Source organism: Andrena cerasifolii, chromosome 1 (genome assembly GCF_050908995.1).
Source record: "Andrena cerasifolii isolate SP2316 chromosome 1, iyAndCera1_principal, whole genome shotgun sequence".
Classification (NCBI taxonomy): domain Eukaryota; kingdom Metazoa; phylum Arthropoda; class Insecta; order Hymenoptera; family Andrenidae; genus Andrena; species Andrena cerasifolii.
The window spans coordinates 26,993,176-27,013,846 of NC_135118.1; the positions used below are offsets into that span (position 1 = coordinate 26,993,176).

At 44.8% G+C, this 20,671-nt stretch overlaps 3 protein-coding genes across 8 annotated transcripts; 2 read left to right on the forward strand and 1 right to left on the reverse strand.

Moving 5' to 3' along the window:
- Positions 1 to 4: 4 nt before the first annotated feature.
- Positions 5 to 3,606, reverse strand: Rangap (Ran GTPase activating protein). Its single transcript, XM_076820823.1, has 5 exons — positions 3,052 to 3,606; positions 2,495 to 2,914; positions 1,063 to 1,853; positions 579 to 806; positions 5 to 503 (listed from the first exon to the last, which is right to left on the reverse strand). Exons 1-5 carry the CDS (start codon positions 3,167 to 3,169, stop codon positions 282 to 284), a joined length of 1,779 nt encoding a protein of 592 aa, XP_076676938.1. The 5' UTR covers positions 3,170 to 3,606; the 3' UTR covers positions 5 to 281.
- Positions 3,607 to 3,808: 202 nt separating this feature from the next.
- Positions 3,809 to 15,339, forward strand: LOC143373384 (uncharacterized). Of its 3 annotated transcripts, XM_076820606.1 has the most exons (9): positions 3,809 to 4,637; positions 5,910 to 5,998; positions 6,197 to 6,361; positions 6,449 to 6,565; positions 6,658 to 6,990; positions 7,062 to 7,615; positions 7,690 to 7,835; positions 7,921 to 9,290; positions 9,397 to 15,339. In XM_076820606.1, the coding sequence occupies exons 1-9, from the start codon at positions 4,610 to 4,612 to the stop codon at positions 13,405 to 13,407; spliced, it is 6,813 nt and encodes a 2,270-aa protein (XP_076676721.1). In that variant the 5' UTR covers positions 3,809 to 4,609; the 3' UTR covers positions 13,408 to 15,339. The 3 variants fall into 3 exon arrangements, with proteins under 3 accessions (XP_076676721.1, XP_076676730.1, XP_076676739.1); XM_076820615.1 differs by lacking the exon at positions 5,910 to 5,998; XM_076820624.1 differs by lacking the exons at positions 3,809 to 4,637; positions 5,910 to 5,998; positions 6,197 to 6,361 and having other exon boundaries at positions 6,451 to 6,579.
- Positions 15,340 to 15,505: 166 nt separating this feature from the next.
- On the forward strand, positions 15,506 to 19,939 carry Sugb (Sugar baby transporter). 4 transcript variants are annotated; one of them, XM_076820809.1, is made up of 10 exons: positions 15,506 to 16,175; positions 16,379 to 16,491; positions 16,576 to 16,931; positions 17,291 to 17,440; positions 17,518 to 17,797; positions 18,313 to 18,506; positions 18,637 to 18,959; positions 19,046 to 19,221; positions 19,308 to 19,475; positions 19,600 to 19,939. In XM_076820809.1, exons 2-10 carry the CDS (start codon positions 16,428 to 16,430, stop codon positions 19,668 to 19,670), a joined length of 1,782 nt encoding a protein of 593 aa, XP_076676924.1. In that variant the 5' UTR covers positions 15,506 to 16,175; positions 16,379 to 16,427; the 3' UTR covers positions 19,671 to 19,939. The 4 variants fall into 4 exon arrangements, with proteins under 4 accessions (XP_076676924.1, XP_076676898.1, XP_076676915.1 ...); XM_076820783.1 differs by having other exon boundaries at positions 15,507 to 16,175; positions 16,295 to 16,491; XM_076820800.1 differs by having other exon boundaries at positions 15,507 to 16,175; positions 16,314 to 16,491.
- Positions 19,940 to 20,671: the final 732 nt, after the last annotated feature.

Below are 20,671 nucleotides of genomic sequence, written 5' to 3' on the forward strand. Positions count from 1 at the left end.
AGTATATGAATAAAACATTTTTATTTTTCAAACGTTCGTAATTAATTTGAATCCAGTCATTTAAAAGATTTCGTGCAAAACTTATGAAGCATAAAAATTCGCACCGAACGCTTAACAATTAATTACCTGTATACATCGCATAGTACAATTTTTTCTTACTCTTTATAAGATTTGTATAAAATTACGTATGTTTTACAATTTGCAAAATATTTAAAAATAAATAGCTATATCTTATGTCGATGTTCTGCAAACCAATTATACGCATTACACTTCAACATTTATTACATGGTTTGAATGCGATTCAAGACAGTTTTAAGAGAATCTTTCGAATCCTGAAACGAAACCATAGCTTTCGATTTGTTGTTCTTCACCGGTTTCTCTAAGAACAACATTAACGTGTTTCGCGTTTCTACCAGAAAGTAATCCTTCTGAGCAACTTGCTCCAATGCGTTGTAACAACCTTCTAGGTCCCAATCAATTTTACCAGTATGTTTATCTTCGCTCTGAAACACAATCATACATTAATATATCCTGTTTCAGATACACAGAAGCGTGGTATAGTAACTGGAGACATTTACTTTTATTAAACCTAAATTGACTAGCAAGGCATTATTCCAGATTGATATCTGATCATTTTCTACTGCGTACGAACATAACTTTGCGTACAAAGCATCCGTAATGCTTAGAGCTTTCATTCTCACATCGATGTAACCACTCGAACATAGTGCTGATACTTTCATGATTATCCTTGTGAATTCTTCAACGAACTTCAGTTCCGGAGATGTATCACCACTTTTTGATAAATCCTAAGATACGAAAGGATTTTTATATATCATAAAATACTATTAGAAAATTAACGTATTGTTGCACCGGGGCGTTTCCTCGTTGGCCACCCCGACGCAAAGGAATATAATAATTACACGGGCGTACATACGACACAACTATATTTCGATAATCCATAGCTGTTGCCCTGTATACGCCCGTGTAATTATTCTATTCCTTTGCGTCGGGGTGGCCAACGAGGAAACACCCCGGCACAACAGTATTATAGTAGTTACCCACTTTGGCATGGTCCACAAAGTTTTGTACGATATCACCCTGTAGTAATAATAAGTTGGTCCCTATCGGTGATTTCAAGAACTGCGCAACGGACACTTTTGATTCCGGTGTCTTATTGCCATTTTCAATAGCATCTTCATCGTCGTCTTCATTCTCTTCTTCACTTTCACTGTCCTCATCTTCCTCTTCCTCTTCTTCGTTATCATTGTTCTCCTCACTGTCATCTTCACCCTCATCGTCGCTCAACGTACTTAACGAGTCAATTCTTCCAGAGGCTGTTAGCGATTCGCGCAAAATGGCACAGCCTTCTTTGCCGAAGGAATTTCCATCCAATTGTAGAGTCATCAAATTCACTTTGTCGGCCATGGCGAGAGCAATAGATTTAACACCTCTTGTGCGGATTTCATTGAAGCTCAAATTGACTTCGGTGAGCGAAGGATGATTACCTTCGATTGCTAACGCTTCCGCCAAAACTAAAGTACCTTCTGTTTTGAGGAGACAATCTCCAAGATTAAGCTGCTCTAAGTTTCGGAAATTTGGTAATACTTTGGCAAGAGCTTGAGCGCCTTTAAGCCCGACTATATTGTCATTAAGGTTCAAGATCCTTAAACCAGGGTTAGCGGCTAAGCCATTAGCGAGCGCTGTTATGCCTTGAAAATATAGACTGTTCTGAGGCATAGTAACTTCCTCTAAAGTAGTTAGCTTCTGAAAAACGGACGCCAATGCTTCCGCACCCTCGTTTTCAAGCCTGTTCCTACCCGCGACAAATACTTTCAATGCTAACGGAGGTGCGCCTGCAGAATAAAGAAATTTCATCGATTTAACGAAGTTAACCCGCCGGCAGTCGTGCCTAAAAGTTTTACATGAGCGGGCGCGTCGTGTACTCCGGGGGTCTGTTTTGACTGAAAAACCGTTTTACCGTGATGTATTTTATCCAGCACCCCTATGTATTCTTCGAGCGGACATTTTTGCATCATGCTACGTACTTGTCAGGTTCAAATTCAGTTTGGAAGTGTCTCTGATTGACTGAAAATGAAAGTATACCGCATATTCTGCTGGCGAGCGCGCCCGTGTACTCACAAGTTTCCCAGGTGTCCGCCTCCAATTGCTTTGGTTTTTGGATATGTTTTAGAGGACAGAAAAATAAGAACATGCCAACAGGCCAAAATAAAAGACACCTGTTCACAGGCGCGCTCACTGGCAAGATATGCGGCACACTTTCATTTTCATTCAATGAGAGACACTTCCAAACTGAATTTGAACCTGACAAGTACGTAGCATTATGCAAAAATGTCCGCTGGAAGAATACATAGGGGTGTTAAGTAGAATAGATCACGGTAAAATGGCTTTTTCAGCCAAAAAGCAACCTCCGTGTACTGAGTACACACGCGCACCTGCCTGCGGGTTAACAGAATTACGAGATAAACTGTCTTACCTGCATTCAAGCTATTATCATGACAATCCAACAACGCTTTCGCCAACATCTTGCCTCCCGATATTCCTAACCCGTTGTTATTCAATCTCAATACACGCAGAGTAGAACACGAACTGGAGGTCAAGAACGCGGCCAATCCTTCAACGCCAACTGGTCCGAACGCGTTATCGCTTAGATCAAGTTCGGTAAGGCGAGCACCAGCTTTGCACAAGGCAGTGCCAAGGTATTCAAGTGCTTTTGGTATTTCGGTCTTTAAACGCCCGGTGAACATATCTTTCCAGAGAGCACGTTTTAGCGAGGAACCATTGTCTTCCAAAGCCTCAGCCACAGCCTTGGCGGCGAGCGGGCCCAAAGTGTTTCCTTCTAAATCCAGGTACTCCAAATTGGTACATGCTCGTATCGCTTTAACCACTTCCAGCGCTATAGAAATGAAACCGAATTTAGCGGCTGGTTTACATAACCTTGAAGTTCGCAGGGAAATAATGTAACATTCTCCGAGGCATAATATCGATCGATACAAGTTCGGATAATAAGTAAATCAGCTTAAAATAACTTACCTTCTTCCTCAGAATCTAACTTGAGCGACTTCTTCGCGAAAGATACTCCAACGCCGGCTGGATCCTGCGAAACATCCTCCAACTGACTTTCAAGTTCGCTTAAATTAAAGGAAGACATAGTTCGCTCTGTTCCTTTCCCAACCACACTACACAGCGATAAGTTTTTTCGTTATACTGCGCCGCATGCAACCTCGAGCAATCAGTACTATCAATACTGACGTTTTTAACGACGAGCAACAGTTAGCAACGACACTCATTTACGCGGATTTACACTGTTATTAGCGCGTCACACACGCGGTAACGGACGCGGGAAAGCTGTGCCAACCGTTGGAACCAAAAATTTGAATTTTACGACGCACACCTTACAGCTCGCACATGCAATGAAACGTGCGTATATAAAGATTCTATCATAAAAAGCATTCATCTATGCACACGTATGCACGAAAATTCAAAAGTTCGGAAAGAATTCACAGTCTACAGTTTGCACGTGTCACTCGATGTCCCGAATCCAGGCAAACATGAAGAAAACTAAATGCAAAAGTGAAGCTGCAGAAGCCCCAGGCCAAGCGATTTCAAATCCCCGCGTGCTCGCGCGCTAGAGAAAGTTTCCTCTGCATTCCGTGAACGCGCACGCGTCGCGGCGGCGAGGATCGAAGAAAGTTTCGCGCCAAACGCACCGTCGGGCGCACGTCTGTGTAACGCGTGCTCCCGGGTGTACGCCCGCAGTTGCAGTCCGCTGCTGCACAGTCCGCACCCGTACGGTCGCGTAGTGCGTCTCGGGAAAACTGTCCTTTATATACGCGAAAAAGGAGTGAAAAACACGGACCGCGTATACGTACGTGCACACGTACACGCGTACGCGAAATCGAATTTCAAAACGGGTGGCCGCAGAAAGAAGAGGGTCCCGGCTGGCGCGACTGGTGAACGGGCCGTTACGTCGTCGTCGACGGGCCGAACGGGTCGGCGGCGTTCTGGTGACTCCGCGTTAGATGTGGCCGACGTGCGAGAGGACGGCGCGGGTTTATCGGTGACGAGGCTGCTGGTGGTTGCCCGAGCCTGGAGCGTGTTACCCGATTAGAATGGTCGCGAGTGTCGCGCGCATCGCTGGCAGCCCGTAGTGGTGTGTTGTGGCGAAAATAAATCCCCGTTAAAAGGTGTTCCACGTACTGGTGGGCCTGCCACTTGGGTACCGAATGCACATCATCGCCGTTCGGATCCGTTTGCGAGCGGCGGGGACGAGCTATGCGGAGTCCCGATTCCCCGCTCTTTTGTCTCGACCAGGACCGCGGGTGTCACAGCCGACCGCTGATGCGCGTTAACCCGGTGCTTTAAAACCGATCGGCCCCGCCGAGCGGAAGTGTTTTCCTTTCGTCTCGGCCGTGTCGCCGTTACCCACGTATATCCCCCTGTGGATCTCGTTCCACCCGACCCGCCTGAATATTACGCACACCTGAGTACCGGAGGGCCTGCGGCAGCAACGCCAATTCTCCACGGTGTTTTCGACGATCTTTATCCGCCCTGACGTGATTCGCCCGGTTTGCCCGCCACAGGACGGGTTATGTTTCCCACTTTCATCGGGATCCTAGGTGAGCCCTCGCGTTTATCCTCTCGTCGGACGACGAGCTACGACGACATCCGATGGATTATTTCGCCTTTCTTTCCACCTCCTCTTTATTCTTCGTTTGGTTAACTCTTTCACACTGGATTATCCGTCCGGGAAGATCGATGCCCACAATCGAGAGTCCTTGTCAATGACCCCAACTTCAGCAACAGAGTTATTTCCATTGTTTTTCCTTCCCCCCCTCCCCACCATTGTGTTGTTTTTCGTATTACGTTACGATTCTTAGGCTGGGCATCGATGCACGGTGCTACTGTATTTATATATTTCTATATTTATTATTATTCGAGACTGGTTTACTTGATTACTTTGGAAGCCTCAAAATGTATCTTCCCTTTCAAGAGTAGATGTACCGCGGAGCTTTGTTGTCCGATGAAGGTAGACTTGTTAATCGGTAGCGAATGACCGAGAGCTGTTTTTATTGGCAAGTAGAAACCAGTAATTAGCGCCGTTGAGTATCGAGTTGCGAGACGGAGGGAGTATCAAATAAATTAGCCGCTGTATACTATTGCGCATTCACTCCTAAATTCCATTGCGACGAACAGCCAGAATTATTGAATATCTTAACGCTCCTTCCATTCCTCGCGGGAAATTAAATTTTAAAATTCAGTGTTGTACCTATTATTCCAAGGACGGTGCTACCTACCTGTTCTTCCTGTTAATTTGTAAGTTCCTTTATAATTACTGTGAATCACATCGATCGTAGATAACAAAACTTTCGGTGATGTATCCAAAAAGAATATTAATGATTTATAAAGGGAAGTAATCCTTGTTGTACGATAGAAATATAATAATTTATGAGAATGATTCGCGTACTCTGAGAATGACAAATTCCGCAAGCCATATTTATTTATACACAGTTTGTTTACATACTTCGTGCGCTAAGAGTCTAGTTTGTTGTTCCGGCTGAATGGATTAATTTGGATATATACTCTGCGCTCTTTTTAGCTGGATTTCCTGTATCGAAGTTATTTGAGAATGATATTTCGTTAACGCGTGAAGTATGGTATGTAACGTCAAGATCATACGTTTCGCTTTGAGATTTCATTGAAATTGTGAAGTAGGCTATTATTACGTAGGGGTATATTGTCAGTCGCAAAGTCCTATACGCAGTTCTGACAATAACGCTTCCGAGTTAATGCTAATTGCGCGCCGTTCTGATCATACTCGGCTAGACACATTCCAGAGATCAAATAAACATAACATCAAGGAACTCTCAATTGTTCCTTTATTTTTTTAGACATTCAATCGTGGTGGGAGGTGCCAAGTATAGCACACTTCTGTTCATTATTTAGGGCTGCCTTCAATCTTCTGGACTTTGATATTGAGGTACTTACCTAAACACTTGCTCGTAAGAGTAAGCAGGCTTATGAGACTTGTTAGTGCCGCTTCAGCTTCAAGGAAGTTAAATAGATCATGCTTCGGCTTTATTACTGTTAATAAGAAAAGCTTGTGCATTACTTTCTCTCATTGGTGCATTGGTCGCTCTTCGAACTGTGTGTACATATTAATTGTATATCATTATAGGACTTAGAGGAAGCTTTATTAACGGACGGCGGAACCGAGGGACGTTTGGTACAGGAGCTGATAGTCAGATTACTTGAAGGTTGTTTACCTAACGACACCCGCAATGACATCTCCACCTTTAACTATCAGATGTTTCTTCGTAGACTGTTTCGCAAGAAATGTCAGGTAAAAACAGTTCTGTCATTTTACGATAATTAAGGTGTGCTCTTCAGTTAATCGTGAGAAATAAACGATATGCTATTTCGTCTCCAGGAATATAAGCGTGAGAATCCTTTCAATACAGATGTAGATTTTGAGTTATTACCTCTTCGCCAGAAAGTAGAGATACTAAGAGCCCTCTGCGACTTCAGGCTTGACGCTGAAGACGTGGTATGTGTTTAGAAGTAAATCCGAATCATCTGCAGTTAAACGACAATATTTGGCTATGCTAATCTTCTTACATCTCCTATACATGTTTACAGGAGCAATCATTGAGTAATTTGGACTCGGACAGTCTGCGAGTCGAACCTTTAGGACATGATCGTAAGAATTCTGCCTATTGGTACTTTTACGGCACTCGATTATATAGGGAGGACTACATTGATACTTCAGACAGCGTCTCACATAAACAGAAAAGTAAACCGAGGGATAAAAAGCGTAAAAGACGACGAAACAGAGTGGCGAAGGAGGAAGAGGAAGAGGAGGAGAAGAAGGAAGACAGTTTAATATCAGGGGAGGGGAAAGAAAGTGTCTGGCAAGTGGTCTGCTTCACGCAGCAGGACTGGAGCCGTTTAGTTGAGAAATTTCGCGATTCGGTAATTGTTTCATCCATTCAGCGTTATTTACCTTATTGTTTAGACTATTCTAATGACGTTGTTCTACGCAGGAGTACGATACCGAACGTAAACTCTACCGTACTCTGTCCGAGGATTTCATGCCTGAGATTCCGAAACTGTTCGACTTGAAGGAGAAGCAACAGAGGCGCAAGCTATTACAACGCAACAGCTCGCGAGTCCTTCGAAGTCACGAGCCCACAACACAGATGGAAACAGTCATGGTTAGATCGAAGATTAAAACGAAAACAAACAAAGGGAGCAAAAAAGGGACGCAGAACTCGAAGAATGCTTACGTTAAGGAGGAGACACCTCCGCCTTTGTCTTCGCCGCCTATACAGAAGAAAGGACGCCAAACGAATAATTCGCTGGCCTCGGCCGTGGGTCAGATCGTGATACACACTACGGACGAGGTGGAGAGCTCCGAGAAGAAGAAAGGCGTTGGAAGCAACAGTGATGGGAACTACGTATCCTCTAAATACGGATATTCGTTTGGAATCGAGGAAGAAGAACGTCGTGTCGGAATGCATAAAGTTCTTGAGAGTCTCAAGGACCACGTGGATGCCTGGCCATTCGTCGATCCTGTGGATGAGGAATATGCGCCAAGGTAGAATGCTATAATTGTATACACAGTTGCACTTTATTACATGGAGGTTTTTAAACGAGTATTCTTCAATATAGGTATTATAGCGTGGTACGGAAGCCCATGGATCTCAGCACGATGGAGGAGAAACTTGATGGTGGTTTATACAAGGGTATAAACGAATTTAAACGTGACTTTCGTCTTATAGTAGATAATTGTAGGCAATACAATGGTTCCGATAACGGTTAGTGTCTTCTATTCAACACGATCTAGCATTATGTAATACCGACATTGCCCCCTGACGTGAATGTTACTTGATTTTCTCGCAGAGTACACAGAAATGGCATTCAATCTTAAGGAAGCGTTCGACAAAGCAGTGAATCGCTATTTGGAATCAGAGACGTCCAGCGACGAGGATGCCACGTCACCCAAATCAGTCCCTGTGCCGCCCGCGTCGCCGTCGTGTCCTTCTCAAGTTTCTTCTCCGCACCAGAACCGTAAACGCTCGAAGAAGTCGACCAGGAAGTCTAAATCGTACAAATCCGAGGGCAAAGGGAAATCCAAGGCGAACGACAAGAACGACGACGAGGAGAAACGGGGGAAGAATTACAAGCTGCCGAAGAAGAAGCGGGGGAAGAAGAAGAGCAAGAGGGCGAAGGACGAGGAGTCTGTGAACGAGGAGGAGCAGGAGGATCAGGAGAGCGAGGATGCCATTTCGGAATCGAGCATTATAACGTCGAAGAGAAGGAAGCACGTAGACGCGAACAATGTAGTGTTGAAAACCAAAAAGCTGTCGTCCAAAGAATCAGAGGAGCTAAAGAAACTGAACAAGAAGGAGCGCCATCAGCAGAAGAAAGAAGTTGAGAGCCTGCGGCCGGCGAAGGAATCGAAGGAGAATAAGAAACGGAAAGAGGACTTCGAGGAGGATTACGAGCCCCTAGTCATCGCGAAGAGTAAAAGTAGGAAGATCGAGAAGAAAGAGCTCGAGGAGACCGAGATCGTCGCGGACAACGCGAGAAAGAGCAAAGCGAAGAAGATCGAGCCGCGAGAGGACGAGGCGGCGTCGGAGGAGAAGGATAAGCCTCAGCATATCAAGGTGAAGAAGAGCCGGAAGAAAGAGAAGGCGGTGCCGAAAGCTTCGAAGCCCGACGAGAAGTCGGAGAAGAGCCGCGGGAAGGACAAAGAGAAGAAATCAAAACAGAGGGGCGACGAATTGAAGAATGGGGAGTTGTCGAGCGAGATAGATTCCAAAGATTTAGAGCTAGAGAGCGATTTAGATTCGAAGGAGACGCATGCGTCGAAGAAAATTGCTGCATTTATAGGTGATAAAGATATAGAATCGTTGGACGGTTTAAAGGATAAGATAAGCGAGAGGCGGCGCGAGGAGAAGCTGAAGAGCGAGAAGGAGAAGCAGAAGAAAACGTCGAAGAGCGACCTTCACAATGTGTATTCAAAAAAAGTGCCTTCAAACGGTAGTACCTTTCACGACAGCGATAAAGCCGGCGCGAAACGACCAAAGTTAAAAAAAGGAATGAAAGAAGACAAAGTTCCTACCACGGAGGATACCGTTAAAGCCCAAGACCAAGACGCGAGCGAGTCGAAAAAACTGAAAGTGTCTCAAGCCAAGCATACCAAAGGATTTGGAAAAGAGGAAAGCTCGATACAAGCGTTGAATCAAGCCACGGAGCAAACACTCCATGTAAGAATACTTTCTATTTCGCGTTTAGATAATACTTTAATTGTTTGTAACACTGTATATATAGTAACACACATTTCATTGTACTTATTTTTTTGCCTTCGAATAGGACATCAACAAATGGCTAGATGACGCGCCGAGGCTCTCTGAATTTTCATCCGGGAGCGACTCCCCGATATTTCATTCATCCGTCGAATCTGGTCGGCCAGGACCAAAAGTAGAAGCGCCGAGAAAACGACCGAGCTCCATCAAGATCTTCGGCCCCCACGGGCCCAGTAGACCAAAAAAGATACAACGTACAATAGACCGTCTGCAACCTGGCAAAAGTAAGGGGAACCTGCTTTTAAAGAAGCCCCTCAACTTGCCCAACACGAACGCCAATGAGACGGCAGTTCAGTTGGCCAGCGACAGTGATCAGGCGAATAAGAACGCTGACGAGGAGCCGAAGCTCAGCTTGGGCACCGTCTTGAAGAACGTCGATTCCATTCAGCTGATTTGCAAGAGCTTAGTTTCGTCGCCGAATCCAAATTTCTCCAACGACGATGAAGAAGAGGACCATGGCACTGCCCCCGCGGTCCCAGCGCCCAGCTTGAAAGAGGAGAACTTGTCATCTGGCAAAACGACAGCGCAGTCGGCCACGGTGACAGAGGAGTCTAAAGACAGTCAATCTGGTGCGAAGGAGGCTCAGAAACCTAAGGCAGCGACGCCCAACTTGAGCGCCTGGTTCAAGGCGTTCGGCGCGCCGAAGTCGAAGAAGAAGGATGAGGAGTCGGAGGACGGTGCGGCGAAGAAAGACGGGGAGCTGCAGGAAGTGTTCTGTGGTAGACAGAGAAGAATGAGTACCGGTGGTAGTAGTGTGAGTGAATCTGTTTCGAGTTTCTCTCAAGAATCGCCGCCCGGACGGTCAGGTCGATCACCGCAGGGCCAACCCATAATTGCTTCAGTCGAGCCGCAGATAAGAGGAGCTGGATTTTACCAGGACGCTCTGTCGACGGGAAGTAGTCCTTACAATAGTCCTTATTACGCTACACCCCCGAGATACAGTGCTCAATTGCCACCCACACCTTCACCACAGAACCATCCTCTGTCCCCAGCTTATCCGTCATCTTCTTACGAGCAAGCTCCTCTCTACTCTCAGATACCGCCTCAGCAGTCCCACCAGACATTTCAGAAGTCTCCCCAAGAAAGTACTGGAGAGGTTTACCACCAACTGTCACCCACGTTCCCACAGCGTTCCCCGCAAGCGAACTTCCCACCGAACACGACACAAACCGAGCCGTACAATCAACAGTTACCAGCGACTAATCAGAATCAGTCTCCAGTTTATTCCCAGCACTCTCCTCAGCCGATACAACAGGTGTTTCCTCAGCCATCCCCACAACCGTCATCGGCGAACTACTCGCAGCCATCTCCTCAGCAGCCACCTACGCCTAAATATTCGCAATTGTCGCCACAACAGAGCGCTGCCAATTACTCTCAGCCGTCACCGCAAGCTTCTACTTACTCTCAAGCTTCGCCACAACAACCGCCGCACTCTCCTTACTCTCAACCCTCTCCTCAACCTCCACCAACCTATTCTCAGCCATCTCCGCAACAGCAACCCTCTCCTTACGCGCAGTCTCCTCAGCAATCGTCCAGTTACTCTCAATTATCACCCCAGCCGCCGTCAAATTACTCTCAGCCATCGCCTCAACCGCCGCCAGTTTACCCACAGCAATCTCAGCCTTCAAACTTCTCCCACCCGTCGCCACAAACTCGTTCTGCTGGTTACTCGCAGCCATCGCCTCAGCCTCTCGCTGGATATTCTCAGCCGTCTCCTCAGCCACGAAACTACTCCCAACCGTCGCCGCAACAGATTCAAACCTTTCCCCAGCATTCTCCTCAAGCACCGCCTACGTACTCTCAGCCCTCTCCTCAGAATGCCTCCTATTCCCAGCCCTCGCCTCAGCAACCAGTTAAGTACTCGCAGCCTTCCCCCCAGCAACCTGCCAATTACTCCCATTCGATACACTCACCTCAGACGCCTCAAAACTACTCGCAAATGTCCCCTCAGCAAGCTCCGCCTAGTAATTACTCTCAGCCATCGCCATCTCCTCAGCAGTCTCGAAACTACTCGCAACCGTCGCCGTCGCCTCAGCAGTCCCGAAACTACTCGCAACCGTCGCCGTCGCCTCAGCAGTCTCGGAACTATTCCCAACCATCGCCCTCGCCCCAGCAGTCTCGCAACTATCTTCAGCCATCACCGTCGCCTCAGCAGTCCCGCAACTACTCGCAGCCGTCACCTTCTCCCCAACAGTCCCGCAACTATTCTCAGCCGTCGCCACAGCAGAAATCCGCCTGTACATCTCAACCTGCCCAGCAACCTTCAACTTACTCCCAGCCATCCCCCCAGCAGAGTACAAACTATACACCGCAGCCTCAGTCGTCCAAGGGTTCGGAGGAGTATCCTCAGAGCGCAACAACGCCGTCGAGTTACTCCCAAGGATTCAAGCAGAACCATTCGTACATACAGTCGCCCGCGCCGCCCACGATAAACGAAGCGGAGCATCGGACAGCAGAGTATCTGAAATCCAGCAGCGGCAGCAGTGAGAAGTCCTCGAGCACGGAGCAACAGAGGAACTTCAGTGTTCCCACAGAGGCGTCGTTGAACCTGAACGCTAATCACCAGCTCTATCAATCGCCCAATCAATATCCGCCAACCTTTGGGAACAATTATCCTAACATCGACTTGCAGAGGTCCGTTTCCAGGCACGGTAGCCAGGAGCAACCTCAGCAAACGCAACAACCGGCGTCCGCCCAAGAGCGTCCAAGTTTCACCGATCTCAGCGAGTCCCTGAACGCTCAGAAGTACGCCCAGCAGCGATCGGCAACGCAGGACCAGTCGCAGATCCTAGCATTCCAACAGAATCTGTCGGCTCACGAGTCTCTGTACCCCAGCGGCTTTCAACCATCTGGGTACACCATGCCAAACTCCAGACCAGTGTACCCTAGCCCGCACTATTTTGACGCCAGCTCCAAGACTGCCAGCAGCGCACCTGTAAATAGCTCGGCCAGTAACTTGGCACCGGTGAAAAAACGCATATACAATGAATCGTCCGCGGACACGTCTCGCGGCCTGTCGCAGGAGACCTCGACGAGGGCTGGTCAAGAGCAGTTCGGCTTCGACCCGATAATGGCGCTGCCGCAGCCCGAAGCAGTCTCAGCTAGTCAATTCGACGCAGCGTTCGTGGGTAACCTGGCCGACACCGTGGCTACGAACCCGGCGTACGCTCGCTTGGGTCTGGGCTTGGTGGGCCGCACCAGCAAGGAGCAGCAGCAGTTGTTGACGATCCCGCGGCCGCCGCCTACCAAGTCGGAACATTTAACTTACGCCCGTAGCCCAGCCCCAGGAGCCGCGGAGCTGGATCTGAATCTTCTTCAGAGCCTGCAGACAGCGGCTGCGAAGAACAGTCAGGGAATACTGTCCATGTCCCGCAGAGGGGGGGACACGTCGGCGACGGGCGCCACGTCCGCGCCTACGAAGACGAAGAAGGGTAGGAAGAGCAAGCAACAGCAGCAGGAGCAACAGAACGTCGGTAACGTTTCGTCGGCGGTGAGCAGCGAGCCTCAACCGACCGCCGGTATTCCAGGCTTCCCTCAGTACGCCGGGACCCCAGCGGACTCGATCGGCTTGAAGAACACCGCTATGGTCCCGCCAGCTGGGAGTGCCTTCAACTTCGCTGCGTCCACCAGCACCACCACCAGCTCGCCCTTCTACGACAAGGATGCCACCGCTGCTGCGGCAGCCTTCGCGTTCCTCGACGAGTTTCGGAACCCGAACAGTTATTACAGTATGGCGCTCAGGCAGCAGCAGCAGCAACAACAGCCCCAGGTGCCGCCGGTAACTGACGCTACGCAGCAAGCCTGCAACAAACTTAGCAATCAACCGCCGAGGAACTATCCGCCACATCCCTTCCTTCATTCCGCTCAACGATCGGCCGCCTACGGGCCACCCGTGTCCGCCTACGTGACGCCGCACGGGCCAAATCTAACAGTGGACCCGACCGCCTACCAGCAGTACATCCATTCCCTTTATGCACTTCAACCACCGCCCCACCATCATCGACCGTCCTGGCTTTAGCCGTTAAGATCCTCGTAACGGACGTCCCAACGTTTGTACGACGACATTTCGGTGGACGCGCCGACCTATCGACGAGTCGTTGGACGAAACGGTAGTTGACTTCTTCGGGGGGGGGGACGTTTAGAAGCGCTCAGTAAGTGGAACGCGCACAGAGGACGCCACCGGGCATTCAGTGACCGTAGCTTAAACTGTGACCAACGATCTCTACGCACGGCGCACGCTGAGCGTTGCAACCTTCTCACCGAAAGGGTTCATATTGGGAATGTGCGATTTTAAACAAGTCGTTTTTGGTCATTGATCTAATTACGCGGATTTTACTGATGCTAGAACGATATGGGGGGGATTGCCCTCGAATATCGGTGAAGTCTGCTATTCCCAATCGTGAATGTGTACTGTTTCTTCCAACATCGCTTCTACGCAACTGTAATCAGAACTTTCTTCGCCTTCGGTGAAGAACGGTACCGACGTTTTTCCTCGTTTCATTTGTTTGACTAGGGACCTCCGTAGTGCATTAACGACATTACTATTTATGTAGCTCCGCGGGTAATCGATTTATTTATTTCCATTAATCGATGCACCGTCGCGTCCCAAATAAGTTTTGTTATTTTATTTTCATTAACGGATTTTTATCGCTTCGACCCGGCGAAAAATCGCGGTACCGGAGCGAGAGGATCGAACAAGGTTCTGATTACCACGTTCCTCGGTACCGTCGAAAGAGGCACCGTAAACTCGTGAAACGTCAAACAGTAAAAGGAGCGCGAGAGGGGTTATATCGATTCTTTCTTTTTTCCTTTTCTTCTTTTCATAATTTTTTTACTGATTGACTAGCGAACTACGGATTTTTAAAGCTCTCTCTATTGACAGACTAGGGTGCCGGACCTTTCCACCAAGTTGTCTTTCCCCTGTTTCGCATTTCTTTCCATTTTTACACAAGACGATAAGGATCTTCGACATTTTTACACGATTTATCAGAAACGAGATGACGAGAAGCGGACGAAGGAAAGATGTTTAGCTTTTATTCGGTAATTTACTATGTAGTCATATGTACATAAAGGGTGTAAGCCTACTTTGCGTAGGAATTTTTGATAGTCTTTTCTAATGACTAGTCGACAGCTTAGACACGCGAGAGGTCAGTCGCTAGTAACCGGAAGTAACCTTCTATCAAAAGTTCCTCTGTCCTACCACGCTCTTACAGCGTTCTCTATCTCATTCTCGACGCATTCGGGATACGGATTATGCAATATTCATTTCTTTTTTGTCTTTATTTCTATTTTTAGCGAGAGAGAGAGATATATATATATATATAATTACGACACGCTCGTAACAGTGCTCGTAATCTCCAGTCTGCCGTGCCGCGCTGGGTTTCCCTGTTTAGGGTCGGCGCATAGAACGGAAGGAATGGTTAGAGGAGAGTACGTAGGGGTAATACACGTGATTTCTATGTTTCGAAGGATTTTCTGTATGATATCTCGAGCGCACTGTTGCTGGTGTATCTTATGTAGAGTATATAGATTCGATAGCGCGTAAGTTTAGAGTTCGTTTCTTTGTATATAAAATACATATCCTTCATAGACGATGTGCTCGATGTAAAGAAAGATCTGCAAAGTCAAAGACCTTGTAGAATCGTCCGCGGTTAGATTACGAAACGGGAGAACGTAGGGGAAGCAGGCGAGAGTGCGAGAGTGAGATTGTGTATACGGGTGTATGTGACATCGTGCGCGTGTGCCTCTGCGTGTGTGCCTGCGTCTCGCGAACGAGGGCAAAAAGTAAAGTGTAATACGCCGCAATCATACATTAACCCACCTTATTGCTAAAAAAAAAAACAGAAACGGATGGAAGCGGTATATTAAAACTTATAAATATATACATATATATTGTAAATGTATATTGTAAATGTATCGATGACAGATTAAAGCACAGTTTGTTACAAAATCGCTTTTAATTATTCAGATTCATTTATGTACAGCCGTATTCGTTATCTGTAACTACAGTCGTCGAAAGTACTTTTGGATATGATAACAATTGTAAATAGGAAGTTCGCACGATCGGTGATTTAACTTATCACGCCGCTCGTTCGATATCGTATTTGCATTAAAAATTAATGTCACCCTTAGAAGTAAAAACTATTGACGCGTAATTCCATTCGATAAACAAGGATTATACTTATATCATTATGCACCGTATCGTGTTCAGTTACTAGCCACAGTGACAGATATAAAGCATAAACTGGCGGATCAATCGAATCCAATTATTCGCGCCGAATTGTCGGACAGTTATATTAGCAGTATTGATTTCGATAGGAACTGGCGATGGTGGAAATATTGTTTGCCAGGCGAATATTATCAAATGGCTCGTTTTACTCTTCGATATGACGAGCGTTGCTAGCGAAGTTTATAAAAAATTGTATTCGTACATAGCTGAATATATATATAGGTGGAAGAGGAGGTTAATGCGTTTGCTATAAGATAATAGGAAATCTGCAGAAACCGCTGCAACCGAATACTTAATCACCGCGATAGGAAATGAAACAATGGTACGCGTGGAATGTGAACACGATATCTACGAGTTCCACCTCTTTGCTATCTAAGTTTCATGATTTAGAGGATGAAAACTGTGGATTCAGCACTTGGAAGTTTCAATTATAGAACAAGATAGCGGTAAGGTGTTTCTAACCATAGTACACGCGCAGGGGTAGACGGCGGAAAGATGATCTAAAATCTTTGCATTACAGAAGTACAAGGAGCTTTTAAAATATATTGTTCAAACAGGTACGAAGAGCATTTATGTTATCACTCTTGAATAACTTGTTTTATTCTACATACGTAACGGCTAGAATCTTCTGCTGGATCTTGCATTTTAAACCTCACATTTTGCTGTTTGTTCTAAGCTAGTTGTAATACCAATAGATGTGTCATGCGTAAATGAGACCCGATGATAAAAGGAGTTACTCAGTGATGCGTGTCGATTGCAGATAACACTTTATTGCCATTAACCTACCGTGTGGTACGCATACTTTCAAGATGTTCGACAACATAAATAAGGAACTGCTGCCAATTAAAGCGCACTACTTTTTATTCAATGCTGGTAAGTGGATCGCGGTTGCACTCTAAACGCCACGATGTTGCGATATTATTCGGCGAGGACTTATTCGTGAATTACCTCTTCCAGCTACCGGACCAATTGTGCCTTTTCTACCGACGATTGCGAAGCAACTAGGTTTCTCTGGATTTCTAGTTGGCACGATATATATGATATTGCCAATTTCGGGTTTAGTGGCGAAACCTCTGTTCGGTGGCCTGGCGGACAAATTTAAAATTCATAAAACTTTGTTCTTAATATTTCAAGCTATAGTCGCCATAGCTATGTTCATGATACACTTTATTCCCCAAGTAGACAGAACTGCAAATGTTACTCTTACTTGTAACGGCGACGCGTCTTTAGAAATCTGCTCGAAAGTTGGATTTCCCGACGAACTTGTACGCAACGCTGTATCAGATAGTTCACATAGGAATGTATCATGCCAGGTATGTAAATTTCTAAATCGTAAAGTGTTTGCAAGACTATACGTTGAACGTGATTCGATTTAATTTAATTTAATCCCCGGATGTCACACCTACTTTTCAATCAGTTGTTATTTAAAAACTATTTGTTAAATTAAGTCTAAAAAATTCTGTGATAAAGTTTGAACATTGTAGAATATATGCCCATCGTTGAAAGTTGAGATTTAAAGTGTGATCATGCTTAAAAAAAAATTTGAAGCAATAAGAGTTCGGAGAAAAAGTTTTTTGCTTAAAGAATTGCAGGGTCAGTTTGACCCAGTGTGACAACCGAGGGTTAATGAGTTATATTTTCAGTTGGTGTATTATACCATTTCTTTTTATAGGTGTCGTGCAAAGCGACGCAAGAACTTTATGCTGAAATGTGCTTGCATTGGGGAGCGTCCGAGTTTTGTAATTTAACGAGCTCCAGAATGATCACAGATACGGATTTAATTAATTTTACGTTAGGCTTCGATGTATTCAACGATGATTATGTAAGATCTAATTTTGTACATAATTTCATATATTTATCACGATGTTACGGATGAATTATGAAAGTTTTACTTTACAGTTGAAGAAGTGCATATACGTTCATATTCTGGCTACCAAATTCGCAGACGGCAGCGTACATAAACCAGCTTGTAAAAACTACGCAAGGACATCATGCAGAGCTGCGTGTCCCCATAATCCAACTTTTAACCAGCTGTTAGAAGATGTTGAAGTTTCTAAGACGAATTCCACCCAGACTTCACTGTTTCAATTTCATTCGTTTCTGTGGGCGACGATAATAAGCTGGATTGGAATGGCGGTTGTAGTTAGCATAGCTGATGCTATATGTTTTAATCTCCTTGGTTAGTACCGTGTTGATTATCAAAGTATTTTTATTAGGGTGGCTCTTATTTTCGACTTTTGAATTTTTTTCGGGGCACCCTCCAGAATAGTTCTAAATAATTTTAAAAAAATCCGTGTAAAGTTTGAGCTGGATCGGATAACGGGAAAGGGTGCCCCAAACCATTTGTCGCACGAGAAAAAGTAATACAACATAAAAGATGCTCCTTGTCCGGATCTACAACTTTTGTTTGACATATTTTTTTATTTAATCAATAACTTGGATGATATTATATAAAATCGACTTCGCGAGCTGTTAAATAATGATTTAAATGTTTAAGGGCCCGAGGGCAACGCTTCCCGTTATCCGATCGAGCTCAAACTTTACACGGATTTTTTTTTAATTATTTGGAACTATTCTGGAGGGTGCTCCGAAGGAAATCTTGAAAAAAAAATTACCAAGAGTAAATAAGAGCCACCCTAGTCTTTATACTGTCTTTCATGCGCATAAAACTCATAGTTTTTTCATACATTACAGGAAACGAACAGAGGAAGGAGTACGGGAAGCAGAAATTGTGGGGCAGTATCGGTTTCGGTATTTTTGGAATAAGCGCAGGATATTTAGTAGATGTTTTTAGCGAAGGACACCTCCAGAAAGACTACACTTGTATATTTTATATTATGTTGATCACTATGATCTTTGATATCATAGTGTCCGCGACATTGAAGCAGGTATACCTTTTCTGAAATATATTCTCCTGTAGTCGTGTAGAAGTTTAAATAGTACAGAAGTCTGATACTTCTTCCTCATCAAAAGAATGAAAAAATTGGCAGGTAATGGGAGAAAGCAGTATCGTTACAGAAAAATCCAGAAAGCTCTGAGGGGGAGCCATCGATATTGTGGGAACTATTCTCCATCTGTAAAGATGGCGATGTGTTGGTGTTTGGATGGTGGTGCGTAGGTGCTGGGATATGTACCGGAGTGGTATGGAATTTCCTGTTTTGGTACACCGAAGATTTAGCGACTAGCTCTCAATTAACGTGGCTCAAAACCCTGCAAGGCCTTTTGACTGGTTTACAGTGTTTTTTAGGAGAACTACCTTTTAATTTTATCTCAGGAGACTTATTGCGAAAACTGGGTCACGTGAACGTTATGAGCTTAGTTCTACTGGTCTACGCGATTAGGTAGGCGAAGTTCCATTAATTACAAGTGTATTTCGCTGCGAAAGTGTAACTAATCTACGATATATTAATTACACCGTTCTTTACAGATTTATGGCATATAGTACAGTGTCAAACCCATGGTGGTTTTTACTCATCGAAGTACTTCATGGACCGTCGTTTGGTCTCTGTTGGCCTACTATGGTGTCGTACGGTGATAAGGTAACCCCGCCTGGTACCAAGGCCACTATACAAGGATTCATTGGTGCTATATTTGAAGGAATCGGTTAGAAACGATAGATTAACAATGGAAATATTTTGAATACTTCGAAGTTTCTGTTCCGCGTGTACAATGTTGGTAATTAATTCCAGGAGTATCCAGTGGCAGTTTAATATGTGGATGGTTAATGGACACGCGCGGTGGTGTTACAACATTTAGAGTATTTTCAATCGGCGCATTAGTGTGGTTAGCAGTCTTTTGGCTGATACAGCTGTTACTGCGAAGACTTAAAGCATCGCCAATGCATTTGGGTCATAATCGTGAGTAACGGTTATGTGAAATACACGAATAATTTTATGCAGAGTTACTTATGTTGGGTACTTAAGGGAATGATTTCATTCGATTAGAGAAAAAAGGAATTGCTTTTCATTCGTTCTTTTCCAGATTTGGCGAATTACGCTAATCCAGACGACGCAATTCTTATGACTATGAGTCGCGAATTGCAAACGTATTAACAAATACCGACAGTTTTTAGAAATCCTTATATATTTGCAACTTTATTTACACAGGCATGGGGCCGTCTCATTAGGACAACACTAATGCCTTTAGTAGCCTTTCGTATGAGTATTAATAATTTGATTCTAAACGCGTGCGTGATTCGTTTTTACTCTGTCGTCCTATATCAACGTCGTGTCGTAAATAAACTATTGATTATTCAGTATTATGTAGTAACTGTAACTTTTATCGTCATGTTTAGTAATATATTCACATTTTTCTACAACCACGTTATCGCCTTTTTACTTCTGTTTCCATCAACGCGTAAAAAATAAAAAATTAAAACCGACTTCAAACAAATAAAAATGCACTAAATAGTAAAAAGTAATTTAATCCCTTATTTAATCTACGACTCTTATTTTTTAAGTCGGCGCCAGATTTACACAGTGCAAGTGATTAGACGCCGACTATAAAAAATATGAGAGTCGTAGATTAATTAAGGGATTAAATTATTTTTTACTTTTTAATGCATTTTTATTTTTTTGAAGTCGGTTTTAATTTTTATTTTTAAATTTTTTATTTTTTGTCTTTTTAGTTTTGTATATATTAACAAAACATGCTTATGAAATATGCGTGTACGTACTAACATAATAATAATTAGGTGACAATAGTTATTATTAACCAGAACTGGCAAAATATTGGGCCAATATTCATGCAGTATAGAATGGGACCACCGCCCTCTTTCGAATAATAAAAAAAAAAGATTATCAGAATCGGTTCATATGCTGAGGAGTTATGCTGGGGCAAACATAAATAATGAGACGAAGTTTGAATTAACCAGTACAGGCAAAGTATTGGGCCAATATTGATGGAGTATAGAACGAGACCACCAGGGAATCACCCCCTTTAGTATACAAAAAAGATAATCAAAATCGGTCCATATGCTGAGGAGTTATGCGGGGACAAACATAAAAAAAATACATAGGGTAAACCAACCAGTGAATGACCGAATTATTGAATC

Excerpts from the sequence above, each read along its gene's own strand:
- Sugb (XM_076820809.1), top strand. The coding sequence starts at position 16,428 with ATGTTCGACAACATAAATAAGGAACTGCTGCCAATTAAAGCGCACTAC. Across the intron at positions 17,798-18,312 it reads TATATGTTTTAATCTCCTTG|GAAACGAACAGAGGAAGGAG; the intron begins GTTAGTACCGTG and ends CATACATTACAG. Across the intron at positions 19,476-19,599 it reads AATGCATTTGGGTCATAATC|ATTTGGCGAATTACGCTAAT; the intron begins GTGAGTAACGGT and ends GTTCTTTTCCAG.
- LOC143373384 (XM_076820606.1), top strand. The coding sequence starts at position 4,610 with ATGTTTCCCACTTTCATCGGGATCCTAG. Across the intron at positions 4,638-5,909 it reads CACTTTCATCGGGATCCTAG|ACATTCAATCGTGGTGGGAG; the intron begins GTGAGCCCTCGC and ends TTATTTTTTTAG. Across the intron at positions 6,991-7,061 it reads TTGAGAAATTTCGCGATTCG|GAGTACGATACCGAACGTAA; the intron begins GTAATTGTTTCA and ends TGTTCTACGCAG.
- Rangap (XM_076820823.1), bottom strand. The coding sequence starts at position 3,169 with ATGTCTTCCTTTAATTTAAGCGAACTTGAAAGTCAGTTGGAGGATGTT. Across the intron at positions 807-1,062 it reads ACTTTGTGGACCATGCCAAA|GATTTATCAAAAAGTGGTGA; the intron begins GTGGGTAACTAC and ends TTCGTATCTTAG. Across the intron at positions 504-578 it reads TCAATTTAGGTTTAATAAAA|AGCGAAGATAAACATACTGG; the intron begins GTAAATGTCTCC and ends ATTGTGTTTCAG.